Source organism: Chiroxiphia lanceolata, chromosome 3 (genome assembly GCF_009829145.1).
Source record: "Chiroxiphia lanceolata isolate bChiLan1 chromosome 3, bChiLan1.pri, whole genome shotgun sequence".
NCBI classification, from domain to species: Eukaryota; Metazoa; Chordata; class Aves; order Passeriformes; family Pipridae; genus Chiroxiphia; species Chiroxiphia lanceolata.
In genome coordinates, this window is record NC_045639.1 from 40,976,399 (window position 1) to 40,993,104 (window position 16,706).

At 38.2% G+C, this 16,706-nt stretch overlaps 1 protein-coding gene across 1 annotated transcript in view; it reads left to right on the forward strand.

Annotated features, from left to right (window-relative positions):
- PCNX2 (pecanex 2) overlaps positions 1–16,706 on the forward strand; it is a 153,575-nt gene that overhangs the window by 125,391 nt on the left and 11,478 nt on the right. Inside the window, 5 exon segments of the mRNA XM_032682450.1 lie at positions 607–860; positions 5,234–5,467; positions 7,635–7,738; positions 15,176–15,320; positions 16,342–16,572. Coding sequence (XP_032538341.1) covers positions 607–860; positions 5,234–5,467; positions 7,635–7,738; positions 15,176–15,320; positions 16,342–16,572 — 968 coding nt within the window.

Below are 16,706 nucleotides of genomic sequence, written 5' to 3' on the forward strand. Positions count from 1 at the left end.
TGTAATAGACTAATTAGGCAGCTGCTCTCTTCTCATGATGTACTGCCACTAGTGCTATTCATTAGAGATGTTTGATCCAGAGTAGCTTGTACTCCAGTGGGAGAGAGAACAACCCAGTAGATGTTATTTTTGGAACCTGCTTTCCAAGATAGTTTGCTAAAACCCAGATTTTACAAGTACTCTGACACACTGTAAAATCTTTCTTTGTGTTCTTAATGTTAGTTGAAGAAGCAGACTGAGACTTGGATCAATTTGCTTAATGTGCCTTATGGAGCGAGACTCTTTAGTGTTGCTTCCTGGTGAGTTTTTATTAAGGCAGAAGCTGTGGTCTGTAGTTTAGCTCAGCTCAGAACCCAACGCTCAGAACATTAGATCAGGCCCTTTTGGCTTTTATTAGGTGATAGTAAATAAATAATGTACACCTCTTTATTTGCTGCTGCACATGGATCAATTAGCACATCTAATTTGTTGCCGTGGCTCTTTCTTTTAGATTTTTGCTAAGTGCTTAAAGCCTTCAAACATACTTTGAATTTCAGCTTGGAAGAAGTCCTTTGTTTCCTCCTCCCCCAGTAACTGGCAGCATACTCTCTCTTTCTCACTGCCAAGGGACATATTGCCAGCAGAGAGAAGTGGAAGCTATAACAGAAGGAGATGAAGACAACGAAGGCTGCTGCTGTTGTAAGCCTGGGCACTTGCCTCACTTGTTATCATGTAATGCAGCCTTTAACCTCCGATGGCTGACATGGGAAATAACACGAACCCAGTACATCCTGGAAGGATACAGCATCATTGATAACAACGCTGCAACAATGCTGCAAGTGTTCGATCTGCGGAGAATACTTATCAGATACTATATCAAGGTAAACACTTTGGTAAAGTGTACATTATTCCTAGGCAGATTTGTCAAATGGAAGAAATGCTGGCTGTCTGCAGGAGAAAGAGCATTTGAAATTTTTGGCTTTATGTTTATTCATCTGCACAACACTCTGGCAGGTGGACAGACTTGATGTTAGATCATAGAACCATAGAATCATTTGGGTTGATCTTTAAGTTCTTCTAGTTCCAACCCCTCTGCCGTGGGCAGGGACACCTTCCACTAGAATAGGGATAATAAATCCATATCTCCCTTTGCTAAATTTAGTTCTGATCACTTACAGTTAGTACAGAAAATCTCAGGTGTGCTTCAGCAGAAATCAAGGTGAGTAAACATCCTCTGGTGAAAAAGTCAGAGGAAGCGTTCTTACTTACATTGTTGCATTCTAAAAAAACTTCATTGACAGTTTGTTATTTCTTCTTGCCTTGGCCTTTCCAGTGCTCTTTTGTTCTGGGGAAAAAAAAAAAAGAGATTAACAAGCATAAAGTTCTTGGGAAACATCTGAAGAGCTATTTCTCAAATGTACTTTTTTAGTAGTGCAAACTCCCTTCTTACCTTGTGTTTTACATACGTAGCACAATACATTTGAAGTTGGTTTATTCCACTGATTAAACAGCAGTTCATTTACATCACTTCTATAGTTGCACTGTTATTAAGACCACAATAACCACACAGATACTAATTTGTTGAAATAATTGAACCTTATAATCTAGCAAGACATCTTCATCCTCTGCCAAAACAATTCCCAGTCCAGCAAATGAAGAATTTGTTGGGTTTTATAGTCTTCTACTGAAACAGCAAGAGCCAAATGCTGCTTCCTATGCCACTGGTATTGCCACAAAGCCAGTTATTAAAGCTCCCAACCATCCCTGACATCTCCTTTCTGCTTATATCTCTGCAATTGTACCAATCTGTCAACCTCAGAGAGAGACCTGTTGTAAATAAGTTAATCACCATTTTTTGCAAATGAGCCAATGTAGTAAAAAGCAAGCTCATTACCTTACAAAACTGCTTTGATCATGCAGTTGATTACTTTGTAAAATGCAGACTGAGATTTCATAAATAATTTTCCAGGCAGTACAGCCTGGTAACCAACCTGCTTGTTTAATTAACTAATTAGAAACAAAGCTGCATGTGAGCATGATTTTTTCATTTTACAGGTGGGTTCTGTGGTTCTAAATTAATTTAAAGCAAGGTATATAAGGTAAAAGAACCCAAACAAAAAAAAAAAACCAACCCTTCTTTAAACTGTAAATTAGTATGTTGCTACTATTGCTTTGCTTTACTTTAAAAGGTAACCTGAATAACTGGAACATAAACTGATGCAAACTGACATATGACTCAGCTTTTGATGGTGAATGAGATTGAAAAAAATCCCAGTCTAAGCTGCAATCAAAAGAGCATCTTATTAGTTTACAGCAGTGAAGAATTGTGCTTTGTAAACTGGAACTTTTTTTGTACCTTTAAATCAGTTAATATATAGAGGACTTGTGGAAAGTGTGAGGTTCATCACATGGGAAGTAAAACTTAACTGAAAGGTAGTTTAGGGCTTCTAGTTCTGGACACACCTGAGAAGCAGCTGACAAAGGTAAGATGGCTTAGACAAACTTTCATGTGATACAGGTGTGGTTAGTTGATCCTGTTTTGAGTAATTGGGATGTGGGTTAAATTATCTCCACACCACTGAGGTGTGGCTGTCGCTCCATCTCCAACATATGAAGACTTTATGTTTATGACTGAGGGCTCCCAAGGTGTGAAAATTGAATCTCTTCTTCTTGGATTTAGTTGAGCCAGTACTACAACACTGCACTGACAGATCTGTGTTCTCAGAAAGGTGTTGATCCTTTAGTCTACTTCTCTTCTTAGGGAAGGATGAACAGAAGATAATAACAAAAGATAATAATAACCTGTTGGCAACTTCAATATTAGCCTGAGCTGGGGCTCCTTCAGTGAAGGGAGAGTGAGCTGAGGAGATCTTTTCTTTAGAATGACACTCCCCAGAAGAAAGTTATATGGAGATTGTCTTCTCCTATTCTTAAATTAATTAGTTTCTTCCATCAACAGGAGCTTTAAAAAGATTTGGTAAATTCCTTAGTACAGCCTTGGAAGGTGAGAAGATTGTTATGTATGAAATCAGCTTTTGTCCCGTTTCTTTAATGCTTACCTCCAAACAAACAGTATTAGAAGCAGAGGTGAGAATTCATTACTTTCCCAGCTCTTTCTTATGGGGGAATCTTGAGTAAGACCCTATGCAGTTTCACTATGAACATTTTAAAGCCCTGACACTTCCTTTTTATTGGTGTAGGAAACTAATTGTAAGAAGAACTACAGATAATGCAGTATTCAGGTCACATCCTTATCACAAACTCTGAAAACACGCTGTAGTTTCTGCAGGAACTGCACTTCCATTGCACTGAGCATTTGGAGTGTTCCTGGTTTATTCTCTGTAGCTTACAATATTGTAAATATTATTTCTTAATTGTAATGTAGCTGAGGATGTACTTGTGCACAAAACATATCTTGGAAGAGTTACCAAGAGCAAAATTTAATTAGGTGACAGAAGTTTTCGCTGTTTCTGTGTCTGATTGTGAGTCTGATTTTTTTCCCCAGCTGAGTTGGCTTCTTTGTAAACACAGATGAGAATAATAAAGAAAGCAAACTCTATCTTGAAAATCAATGGAGAAAATGTATGCTTTGTTTCAGCTCTTCTATCCTTCAAGAATAATTACCATATTGGTCTTTTAAACAATGAGTTGCACTGAGCATCTTATTCCTAAGTCATATTTATTTCATTTGCAGTTTCACTGACAGCTGAGAAATATTTCTTCTTATAAAAGGATTTTTATTCTCCACAAATAAAGTGGGTCAGCTCCTGTAGCCCTTCTGCATATGTTTTGAAATCATTTCCTGCCCAGCTACTGTGATATTTTTCCCTTGTGCCTCCTCCATCTCTTCTCAATATATTCTTATTTAAACATCTTTTAGTATTCAAGAAGTCTGTATTTGCTGAGTGCTGTATTTTCAGCTCCTATTGTTTCTGCATGAATCTTTTCTAAAGAGTGTATTTTCTCCACCTGCCAAGAAATTAAAGGTCCATCCTCAGTCTGTGTCTGTCTGACTTGTCTTTTTCCTCTGAAGCTTAATTCTCCTCTTACTTGTATATTTTTTGTACAATTTGAAAAATAAACTGTGGAGAGCATCTGAGTGTTTTAAAAGGGCTGTTAGTGGTTCTGCCCTTTATAATCCATCCTTTTTTCATTTTATATATTTATTTGCTTAGTAGTGTTTCCATTGACTGTGTAAAGTAGAACTACATCCTCTTTATTTGTGTACACTTGCTCCTCGTTTGCTTTGGAATCCAATTCTAAATTAATATATTAATATTATACTCATAAAACATTAAAGTGGGACTTTCCAGTTGATGGAAAGCATTGGAACCTCTTCTTAAGCTTCATATTCTTTTGAAAATATGCTTTAAGTTTTGTTTGGATTTTTTTTAATTACTGTTTTCTTTATTATTATTTTAATGTCTCCAGACACAGTGGTTAGAAGAACTTAGAAACTCAGGCACAGATATGAGATACGAGTGTTGCTGCTTTCTAATATTTATGCATTTGATAAAAGAGCTCCTGCTGAGTGCTGTTCCTCCTTCAGTGCTTTAAGTAAACTCAATTATATCAGTTATCAGCTTCTTAAACTGACATATAAGAAAAAATCCATTATTCTTTACCAGCTGCATCGACAAATAACAAAACTGATGCTACTGAATGCCAAAAGAAAACAGCAATTAAAACAGGGCATTTCAGACCTGTGTCATACACATCTGTGACATCTTAGCTGTATGGTTAAATCGTGGTGGGGCTGTTTTTTTTGTTAGAGAATTAGGAAAGCTTCATCACCATAAAACAGTAAGTCCCTTGAGGAAAAAAGAGCCCTATTTTGAGCATATGATCATCTACTACTGTTTTTTCAAAATATGCCTAAACTGTTATCAATATTGCCTTCTTGGCAATAGACTCTAGAACCCCACTAGTATTCTGTAATTAAGATGTTTGAATGCTAGAACTCTCTGTTCCTATAATTGTATTAATTTTCCTGTAAGGTAGAAGAGTATATTAAAAATATTACTTCTTTTTCTGTCTGCTATTTAGATATCAATTATTATCATCTTTCTAACTTGAACACTTTTGTGAAGCAATGATACCAAGCAGTAAAAAATATGAAAAATATGTACCATTATATTTAGTTAATGTGGCCCTATTTAATTTAGGATCACATTTGATTTATTCTCTTCTGTGTAAAATGTATCTGCTTTAATCAGAGATGAGAGTGACTAATGTTTGCACATTTTGTCAACAGAGTATAATATACTTTACAGCAAGTTCTCCCAAAATCCTTGACTGGATAAAAGATGAATCCATCCAAAAGATACTGCAGCCTTATGCGAAGTGGCATTATATTGAACGTGACCTTGCAATGTTTAATGTTAACATAGATGAAGATTATGTTCCCTGTCTCCAAGGAATAACGAGAGCTAGTTTCTGCAGTGTTTATCTGGACTGGATTCAGTTCTGTGCTAGAAAAAGAGTAGAGGTAAGAGTCATTTTTTTTTTTTTTTTAGTAGTAGTAGTAGTAGTAGTTTTAATTCTTGGAATAGAAGTTAAATGATGCATGGTTACTCTTTTGCTTGCTCAGGATTAGTAGAAAAAAATTTATTTAAGCTTTTACATTTAAAATAAAAGGAAAATATATGTTTTTGTGGAATGAAAAAAACATATTTTGGAGACTACCCTTGTGCAAAAGCTAGAGTTCTAAGGAGCGGTAGTCTTTGAATACGGAACCATTTCCTTATTTTGCACACTTCCAGCAAGGTTAATTTTGTCAGTTCTAGAAAGCATGGATATATCCATTGCTTGCAGAAGTACTGCTAAAGCTGGCTCCATTCAGGCAATGTCATTAGAGAATTACTGTTCTTCAGTGTTGCCAGTGATTGGGTACATTTGCCAAACATTTGTGATATCTGTGTATCCTTTTCAAACATTTTGCTTTTATTTGGGTACAGTTATAGAATGGTAGGAAGTGCATGGCAAACTCACTGCTAGCATAGGTCACCTCTGAGAGCTCGTAACTCAAATGTGAACCACGCCACAAAACCATGTGGAACTGCCTCGCAGCTCTCGAAGGTCAAAGGCAGATTTACAGCTGTGCATTTGCATGCTTTGAGCCACTAAGATTACTGATGTCAGCAGTCGTTTGTCAGAAATGCACTACTGTATTTCCATGGAATACTCAAAATAGCCCAGGGGGAGAATACAGTTTCAAACAAGCATATTGCCTCAGTCTAATTTTCTGATTAATGCTGATAATGGCAAAAATGGAGAGGTGTATCTTTCCTGGCCACCATGCACTGTATTGGTGTGGTTTTTGCTCAGGATCACAGACTGCACATCCCGTTTGCTACCACTGACCTCAGCTGATATAATATCACTGAATGTTTCTTGTAACATCACTGAATGTTTTTTCTCCACTTTGGTTCCTTCTCATGTCTCTAATGCCAAATACCATTCCACCAGTTCCTCTGCATATCATTATACTGGTATTGTTTTCACCGGATTGTCATCTGAGCCCTTCCCTGCCATTTCTTCCTACTGGGTATATTTCACCTCTTTTTTTTTTCTTATCTCTGTGTCTCATCTCCCAAGTTTGACACACAAAGAATTGCACAGTGCAGGGAAAGCACCGTTAAATGATGTCTTTTCACTTGTTCTGTTGCTGAAACTTTCAAATACATAACAGACTTAGGGATGCCAATAGACTTGAAACATGTAAGTTAGACTTAAAAAGGCAAATGAATGCCTGCACTGATGCACACACCCCCTTTCTTTTTTTACATCTTTTACCTTTTTTTTTTAATTCACTGACTATAGAGAGGTAAAGTTCATGTAGGAAATGAGATGAAAAAAACCAACTTCACTGTATACATAACCCTGAAAATCAGTGTATTTTCTAGAAGGAGCTACATTCTCCATTATAATTGTTTTCAATTTTAAAGTCAAAGAAAGCTATAAGAAATCACTCATTGCATAACCTGAAATAATAATCTATATCCTCCTGAAAATTAACATGCATGAGGGGTTGTTTCAGTTTTTTCTTCCTACTTGATTGCAAAGTTTTCTTTATGAAAATTTCAATAAAAGGCTAGTAAATGTAAATGACATATTTTGACTGCTTGTTAAAATGTGATGTCAGTGTCATCAATGGTATACAATTTAGATAGATATTGTTATTCAATAAAAGTGTATGCCTCCAAACTTTTCCAAATAGGTTGTTCTTCTAGAATCTGTGGCGGGGTTTCATAGGAATTGTATCCCATGAGAAGGGTTTTGGCTGTCTCCAATTGCAGTGTCTCTCAACAATAAGGAACCTCCTGTGGTTTAGAATGTCATGGTGGGGAGGAGTGGAACCAAACAAAAAACACTACAAAAAAATACCCACCCCCTCAAAGCTGCACTTCCTTGGGATCTCACCACTGGAGAACAAAATGTTCTGTCTCTAGCCAGTGGGCAAAATAAGCTTGCATTTTGCAGAAAGCCTCTAATGGTGATGATGTTTCTTCTTGTTCTGTTTAATTGCAAAGAATGTTTTTGTGAGTAGGTCCAGCTACATGCAAATTTTATGTATGTTACCATTTGTAGTATTGTGGTCCTTTAAAAGATGGTATTTTCATTTAGAGTAACATGCTAACCTTAAAATTTTGTAGCACCTGGACAGTGATGAAGATTCTCCTCTAGTGACGCTTTCCTTTGCCTTGTGTATATTGGGTCGAAGAGCTTTGGGAACTGCATCTCACAATATGGCCATCAGGTAATTTTTAGGAATCCTTTATCCTCATGTTAAAACAAAGACCTGTTTGTCTTTTTTCACGTGATATGGAATCTCAAGAGAATAATAGATCAAAGTAAAGTCTCATTCCTCCAAAAAATACTTTGTTTTCTGCCGTTCCTGATCATCTTTTACTTTGTAGTTGGCTAAATAGCTAATATCAGTCTTTATTTCACAGACCGAAGCAGAATTTTTCATTGAAAGAATGGGTACCAATGGTTATTGCTTGTGTTCACTCATGCCTGGCTATTGGAATGCTGGCTTCCTTCCTGCAGCATTCCAGTAAAAGGAAGATACTTCCAGAAGAGGAACTATTTTTTATATATATATATATATATATATATATATATATATATATAAATATATATATATATAAAACTGTTAACTAGCTAAATAATAATAAATCCATAAGGGTTCTGTATTCCTTAGGGTGGTATTCCTGTTCATTTGCCACTTCATTCTGGCAACTAAGGAAGGCAGAACCTTGGATCTCTTGAGACTACAGCTTTGTCTGTTCACAGTCTACCTTACTCATTTGTTCATTCATTCAAAACACTTCTCCCTAGGAAGTCTGGTTAATTAAAATATGTTTGGTTAAGATTGTTTCTGAATATCTTCTTCATCTTTTATTTTCCTTAGGGATTCTTCCATTTTCACTAGGACTTGTGAGTTTTTTGGGTTTTATACAGTACAATTTACGCTGTTCTATAGATAAGGCATTTTATCAAGGTAATAATCCTAATTTTCATGAAGTTTAACTTCTCACCTAATTTTAGATTTTTATTAGATTTATTTGAACTCCCTGTGTTCACAGGAGTTTAGTAACCATAGAGAAGTTGAATAAACACAGTTTCTAAGTGACCTTGCTATGTTGGCACAGAACTGTGAGCAAAGCTACCTAGACCTCTATCAACGTGCTCCTTAGAGAGGATCTGTCTTACTAACAAGCAAAGAAAGACAGCATGTGTGATTTTGAATGCATTTTGTTATAAGATAAAACAGTCCTTTTAAATATTCATTCTAACTTTGTTATCTGTTGAGACATATGTAACATTTTGTTTTATGTCTTCCTCTTTCAGAGAGTCACACAAAATGTTTGTGGTCCACATGGCTTATTTCTTGGTGCACTGCTGATTTCTGTTTTCTGAAGTGCCTTTTGTCGTGTCTTTTCTACTAGTCCTTGCACATTCCCTTCCTGTAGCAGTTTTCTTCTGGGTTGCATTTCCTCTCCCTTCATTTCAATTCACTCAAATCAGTGTGACGTTTAGTAAGTCATTGATATTTCTAACATTGTCCTTTTTTTTTCCTTGATGATCCAGATTTTAGAGCTGGGGAAAAGTTTATGTGCATTTAAGATTTTTGTTTGAGAAAAGATTAAAGTAATTTTTCATCAGGGTGTGCAATAGATAGGTCACAGCGATATTAGAAATGCATCTAAAAATATCACAAAAGCTTCCTCAAACTGTCAGCACATTGCATGTACTTTCCACTGGATCTTTAAATCTTCATTACAATATTTTGGCACTAGTACAGATACAATAACAATGTCACCTATTTGTATTGGCTTACATGATTAGCAGATAATGCAAAGGGATAATAAATCAGAGATTTTCCAGAGCTTAACATGGAAAGTATGAATGTTGAGGATAATTATTTGCAAAGTGTTCTGTAAAGATTTTAACAATAAGGAGGCAGTCTTTTGAAAATCTGGCAAATTACCAATAAACCAAATTAGTTCCTATCTTTTGGTGAGTTGACACTCCATACTTAAAAATATTTTTCTTGAGGAGAAAAGGTCTGTAGAAAGGCAAAAAATGGGGTAGTCATAGGAGGTGAACAGCTCTGTCCCTCTTTTTCTGAATCTATTCTATATAATCCTCTATCTTTAATTAAGTCCTGGTTTTCTTTTTATTAAACAAGTGCTCCAGGGCAGTACTGAATCATTGTATTTTTAAAATGTATTTTGTGACACAGAAGGGATTAAGTGGAACCTTCTGTCAGTATCTTTTTCAGTGCTACTTCACAAAAGCTTTCCCTAGAAAAGTTTCACTGTGGAAAAACTGTGTCACTTCCCCACCTGGTTAAATTACCTTTAATACGTTTCCACTGTAAGAAAGATTTGGAGAAATAGAAAAGGAATCTGAGTAGCACAATTGAAGTTATAAATTGCTGCAGCTACAAAACATGACTTTATCTTGGTGAAATACATTTATTCTTGACTTAGAGAATGTATATATCTATACAAAACCAATTTAGTAGAAATTATTAACTAAGGAGCAAGGTGGGTATGCTACCCTTGACATCAAGACCTTTATCAACAGAAATCCCCCAAATACAGTCACTTAAGCATGGAGGGAAGTTCTAACCCTACTTACTGTGTTTATTGCTTCATACAGTTCTTCACAAGTGGTTTAAACACAATGAAGCAGTAAGTCAGTGCGACCCTGACAGGAATACAATTATACAGCATGCCAGGGGAAGGACACTTTGTCCAACATGTGCAACACTGATGAGGCCAGAATTAGCTCCCAAGAATTAGCTTCAGGCACTGAAGTTAGGTCTCCCTCCCCTCTCCCTGTGTTTGACAGAGATACAGCAACTCTCACTAAGGGTAATTGGGAGCATTATTGCTGGTCCTCGCCTCAGCTCCCAGGCTGCTGCAAGTCTGCATTCAATCAGATGGTGGAGAAGTACTTAAGGTCCTCAAAAGCTGGAAGAACCATTCCTTAGGTGATGCTTCACAGTCTTCCTTAAAAAGGTGTCATGATATTTTGGGGACCTTCTTGGAGCCTGCTGGTGCTAAAGAGGGTTTTACTGTTCTGCAGGAATGGTCAGAGCAGGCAGACCCAAAGCCAGCTGTGTGCATGAGGGGGATGTACTGCATGTATGGGAGTTGGAACTAGATGATCTTTAAGGTCCCTTCTATTTTGGCCATTCTATGAATCAATGGCTGTTGGGAGCTGGCCCATTTTGTCAGAGGTCAGGGCTCCTAACATACACTTTGTCACACTCGAATGCTGGATTGCAAAAATGCAGATGTAGATAACTCTGGTGAGCACTGAGGAATTACCTTGAACATCATCTCAGGACTTTCCATTAATTCTGTGTGCAAAGCACGTTCTGTCTGCAAAGCATCGCTAGAGTTTGAGATGTAATGGCCAGATAGGTGGTGCACTCTTCTCCTCCTCATTGTATGAAGCTTTTCAGGTGTTCAGTGTGAGCAAACTAGCCAAGAATCAGTGCTCTGCAGTTCATATTTTGTTCTCAGGGATGACTATGCAGGTAGTAGGAAACTGTGGACTAAGGCAGGTCCTTGCTGTGTCTTGGAGGAGTGACAGTCATCCAACTGCTGTGCAGAAATAGTAAAGGAAGGGTAGTGTTACACTGAGCTGTGCACTGCAGAATTGAGAGTCAAGTTTACACTGTGTATGTAAACTACCAATTTGCACTCATTTACACATGATTTTGTCTAATCTATTAATCAGTAAATGTCACTGTGTAAACCGAGATTTTAAATGCTCTTATGTAATGTATGTAAATAATTATTCAGCGTACCTGTTCATGTAAATGTCAGTAGAAACCTAACATTACCACTAGATTACACAATAAATGCATTCATTAAGAAGGCAGAACATTGCTATGCAAATCATTTGCTCTTTTAAACTGTCATTTGAAGGCATCTTGCACAAAATGCAATTTGAAGAATGACATGACATTACCATTTGTTTATTCAAATATGAGTGATATGTTTAGGTGTGTATTTGTAAAAAAATTACAGAATAATTCTATTCAGACACCAAATCTACTAGTAAATAAATGTTTAGTATACATTTCAAATTTGGAAAAATATAAAAATCTCTCATGAGATACTTCCAACATTACCAAGCCCGGCTGCTCAGGTTCCCTTAGCTCTCTCTGGGTCTTACCACTCAGTGTGGACAAAGAGTCATTCCAAGGAAAATGCCTCTGCCTGGAGGAACCACTGCTTATGCTGAAGCCCAAGGAAACAGTTCCCCCCACTTGTTCCTTCTCATTTGGGCATCCCATTGCACTGCCCAGCATCTAAGGGGACAGAAAGATATAGAGGGAGTGGGACATGGTGCCACAATGTTTCTGGTGATGCTGCACTGCTAGTAGGAGTTCAAGCAGACAGTGTAGCTTGATGCCTGCCAGAGGTGAGCAGGGCAAGAGGGAATAAAAGTTTGAGTCTCAGCTCACAACCACTGTCATCTAAAATATCAAATTAGAAGGGCTACCACTAAAAATATTTCAGTTGAACTGCAACATTCAGGTCATTGCCAGCTCTCAGATGTGCATGTTTCTTTATTCCTTAAATAAACCTACAGTTAACATCGGAGAAGGTCTACAAACTACAGACAGAGGATGGGGTTTGATGTGCAAAATACACACAGAGATATTCATCAGCTCATTAGTCTTCATCCATACTGTTTTCAGGATTACATTAAATGCTTATAGTTTCAGATCTTGGAGCAGTGTAAGGCATGCAGTAGGAGGGAGTATTTGCTTTGGCACTGTTGCCCTCCCTCTGGTATTTGTGGCACTGCTTAATCCCCTCTCTTCTGCACGTTCAAGGGGCCGACGGTTCCCACGCACCTACTAGTCTTGTTCTAAAATAGCTCACAGTCGTGACAGCAGCTTTTCAGGTTGTTAGCTCAGAGGGTTAGAAATGTTGCCAGAAATAGTAGTTACGTCTCTTACAGATTAATGTTGTTTCTCTGACATGTGATTTTACCTTAACTAGTTTTTAAAATATTTTGAACGAGCCTGTAACTGCAGCAGATTACTAACTGAGGTATGTTAAAAGTGGGCCAAGATGGCAGCAACAACCTTGAGTCAGGCCTGAGATCAAAGCAGTTGACTTTACAGATTTGTTATAATCTCATTACTGTCTTCAGGAGAGAGTTTAACAATGGGAAGAATAACGAGAGCTGTATCTTATATGGATTAAGAGCTGCGTGTTACAGAAGAAATGGCTTGAGATAGTGTCACATTATAGGCAGAATGTACCCAAAAGCCTCATTACGATTGGCAGGAGAATAAAAGATGTCCATGGTTTTGTGAATACAGCAATCTCCTCCAGACTGCTCTGGTGGAAAATATGATACATTAAATAATTGACTCTCAGCCTACCACTGATTTGCTCCTTGTAGCAGTCATGTTTGTTCTTAAAAATGCTGGATAGAGAACTTATTATGCAGAGGGATGAGAAATGGATGAGCCTCCCCTAACTAAGCCCAGTGTGAGCTGTACGTGCTTCCCTCTACTCCCTCTGCTGATGCTCAGCTGCAGTTTGCACAGCTGTCCTAGTCCTGGCTGTGCTTTCAGCACATACTGCTGTTCACACCAGCCTGTTTAGCATGTGCTGATGCCTGTAAGACACTTAGATGTGAATGCAAACTCTTTGTCTGCTCTGGTGTTCAGATTTGGCGCTGAGAGCCTCTAATGATGTAAAAATCAGTTCTCTCTCTTGCCTGCTCCTCCCTTCCTCCCAGCCAACTTTTCAGACCAAATACAGGGATGGTTATATGGGGAAAATACTATACTATAGATCACCATTAGGTGCAGAATTCAGGGTAGTTTTTACAGTTTCATCCTGGGAAGAATATTTAAGTACAGAAATGTTTTTTCCAGGCAAGAATTGAGCTGTGTATGCTGATGTTGTTTAGGGGGTGGGCAAGTGAATGGACCCTTCCTGATGTCTAGCCTTTTCAAAGGAGATGATAGTCACATATTTCACCACAATGGCTGCATTCACCATTTTCTCCCTCCCCCTTAATGGTTTATTCTAGGGCTTTCCTAGTTATTAAGCAGGGTTTGAGTATATAATAATTTTCTGAACTGTGGAGATGATCGATTGAAAGTCAGTGGGGATCAGGACCCAGTCCTCAAAGACACATAATAACTCCCACTGAAATCAGTGCTCGAATGTTTTGGAGATCTGAGTGTAAGTGCCTGTCTCGTATAGGCATGTTTTAATCTGTAACTTGGTACTAATAAATGCAAATCAGTTTAAGAATTCACAAGAGCTTCCCTGTACTCCTCATGTTCCCAGCAGCAACAGCAGCCCTGCCTTCCTCCCTGGCCTTGGTCTGATTAGTTGATTTGTATTACATGGTGCTTTTGCAGAGAAAACCGGTATCCAGCTGTTTTTCTGGTAACAACATATATATTTCCATTTTAATTTCTAAAACATGCCACCCACCAAGAGCAAAATAAGAATACCTTTGAGCTGAAGATAGGCCAAGCATTCTCCCAGTCTCTCTCTTCCCTCTCAGGGAAAACATTTAAGATTTTTTTCTTATTCTAAAATAAGAAAGCTCAATTATGTAGAAAGATTATGTGTTCTCAAGAGAATGGCTGGGCAGTAATGAAAACCACTAACATCTTAATGCAGCTTCTCCTCAGAGCCTTTACAATCTAAAAAAGCAACTGTTGTAAGACTGACTAAAATCTTGGCAGGTAGATGAAACTATGTCCTGTTTTTAACAGATGGGTCTGTTTTCCTGTATTTTGAGATCACTTCTTCAGAGCAGCATTAGGTCAGCAGCCCTGCTACAGGCATTATACAAGTGGCTGTGGTGGTGGCGTGGGAAGCTCATAATTTGGGGTGCAGACTGGAGCTGAAGGTTGGTTGTTTCCCTTCACAAAGCCCTCATGCAATCATTTTCTAACAACTACTTCAATTTTTACTTCATGCTTAAGTCTCAGGTCCAGGCAAACCATCATCCAAGGTCTGGCAGAACTGGTTACATCTCATTTCTTAGACTGGAAAAAAGAAACTTAGTGCATATTTGCTTTAGGGTTCGTTGTTTCAGTATGAAATGTGTATTGCTTGATTTGTGCTCTCAACTGGTTTGCTGCACAGTTCCTGAAACTGTATTCTCAGTACATCTGCTTTAATATTCACTTTTAGGTTTGAGTTTCACGGCAAAGTCTTGCTGAAAATATTTTTTACAGCTTTTTTTTTAAATTATGATTTTTCACCTTACAAGAACTGCTAACAGAACTTATCAATAAACTTTCAAATAAGGAAGCAGCTTGTGCTGCCTGCACAGAGAGTGCAGCTGGCACTCTTTGACCTGGTCTCTTTGGCACAGCTGCAAAGAAGCAGAGCCCTGAGGCACCCTGTGACTCAGTCACCCATCCTGAGGCCATCTTTCATTCTAGTGCCACATTCATTTCGTGGCTGCGTTTACAGCACAAGCAGAAGGAAAACCACCTACCCCAGGGAATGCTTTTTCATTAGAAATATGTGATGCTTTATGCCCACCACAAGCTTTCACCCTGTGCCAGAGGGTCACTGGCCACCACACAAATCAGCATGTGGGTGGGGCTGACAGATCCTGTTTGGTGAGATGGGAATGACTTCTGGGAATGACTGCTGCCTTTCTCTTACAGCTTGGACTCTTTTCTTTATGGGCTCCATGCACTGTTCAAAGGAGACTTTCGGATAGCAGCAAAAGATGAGTGGGTCTTTGCAGACATGGATCTCTTGCATAAGGTTGTTGCCCCTGCAATCCGAATGTCGCTGAAGCTACATCAGGTAGCATATTTATTTATTTACTTATTTATTTTAACTTTACTATTGTATCTGTTTTCTTAGGAGAATGCAGGAAACCTTAGCAACTGTCCAAAGTGGGGGGGGGGGGGGGGAGGGAAAGGAGGGAAATGGAGTACTTGTTGCCTTTTCTGAGAAACACCTTCACCAAGATGGAAAACCTTGGCATTTATTTTGCATTCACTTGATCTTCTTTTCTGTATCCCCTAGCTGCCCATTTGAAACCATTCATTTAAGAGATCTTGACCCTGCATTTTTTATCAAAACAAAACTGACAGTCTTGTTATGTTTTACTTGCACAGATACTATAAATATGGTTTCTAGATTGAAAGGAAATACATTGATTATACTGATTTCATAGCTGATTTTATTGCTAATTTCAGGTCAGGCCCTATAGAATATGGAGTTGATTTTATTCTTGCTCTGGCATGTTATGATTTAGTATCATATGCCTTTATAATGAATTATATTTATAATTGTTCTGAATGTTACTGAACTGCTGTGAATTCTGATCTGATACTTTGACACAATAATTTTTCGCTGGCCATGGTGCTGCGGGACAGCTGAAGTTACAGTACTGTGGTATCTGTTGATGGATTCCCAGTCCCAGCTATTGTTCGTGGATTTTGTGAATAAAAACAAGGATTTCCACAAGAACTGTGGAATGCCCCAATGATTCCCATCTCCCTCCAGGTTACCCAAAAGTTCTGTCTCCCATGGTTTCGCACTTCATAAAAAAAAAAGTGAGTAAGGTGGCATTCTCCGAGTGTTTTTGTCCAGTGGAGACATGAGACCAGAACAGGTTACAATAAAGCAAAAATCATACCTTTCTATGTTACCGTTAAATTAATTGCTCTACCTGCCAAAAGACACATGCTATCAAATGGCAAGTCACTGGGGGGGTCAGCTGGCAACTGTTTGAAAAACAGGGTTTTGTTTATTGTTAATAGTTTTTGTGTGTTCACAGATACACCTGACTTTGTGATACTTTTTCCTGTACTACCAGGACCAGTTCACCTGCCCAGATGAGTACGAGGACCCAGCAGTTTTGTATGAAGCAATCCAATCCTTTGAGGAAAAGGTTGTGATCTGTCACGAAGGGGACCCAGCCTGGCGCAGCGCTGTGCTCTCCAACCGAGAGGAGCTGCTGACCCTGAGACATGTGGTAGATGAAGGAGCAGATGAATATAAAGTTATCATGCTCCACAAAAGCTACCTGAGCTTCAAGGTGATCAAGGTACAACATATAACATCTTTTTAATATTGCGGTAATTTAGGGCTGTGGTAACTAATATTATTTCTGAGTCATGTGGTCAAAAAGAGAAGTCAAATGTAGTTATCAGGGTAGGGACTGGAGGCTGAAAGAGCTCT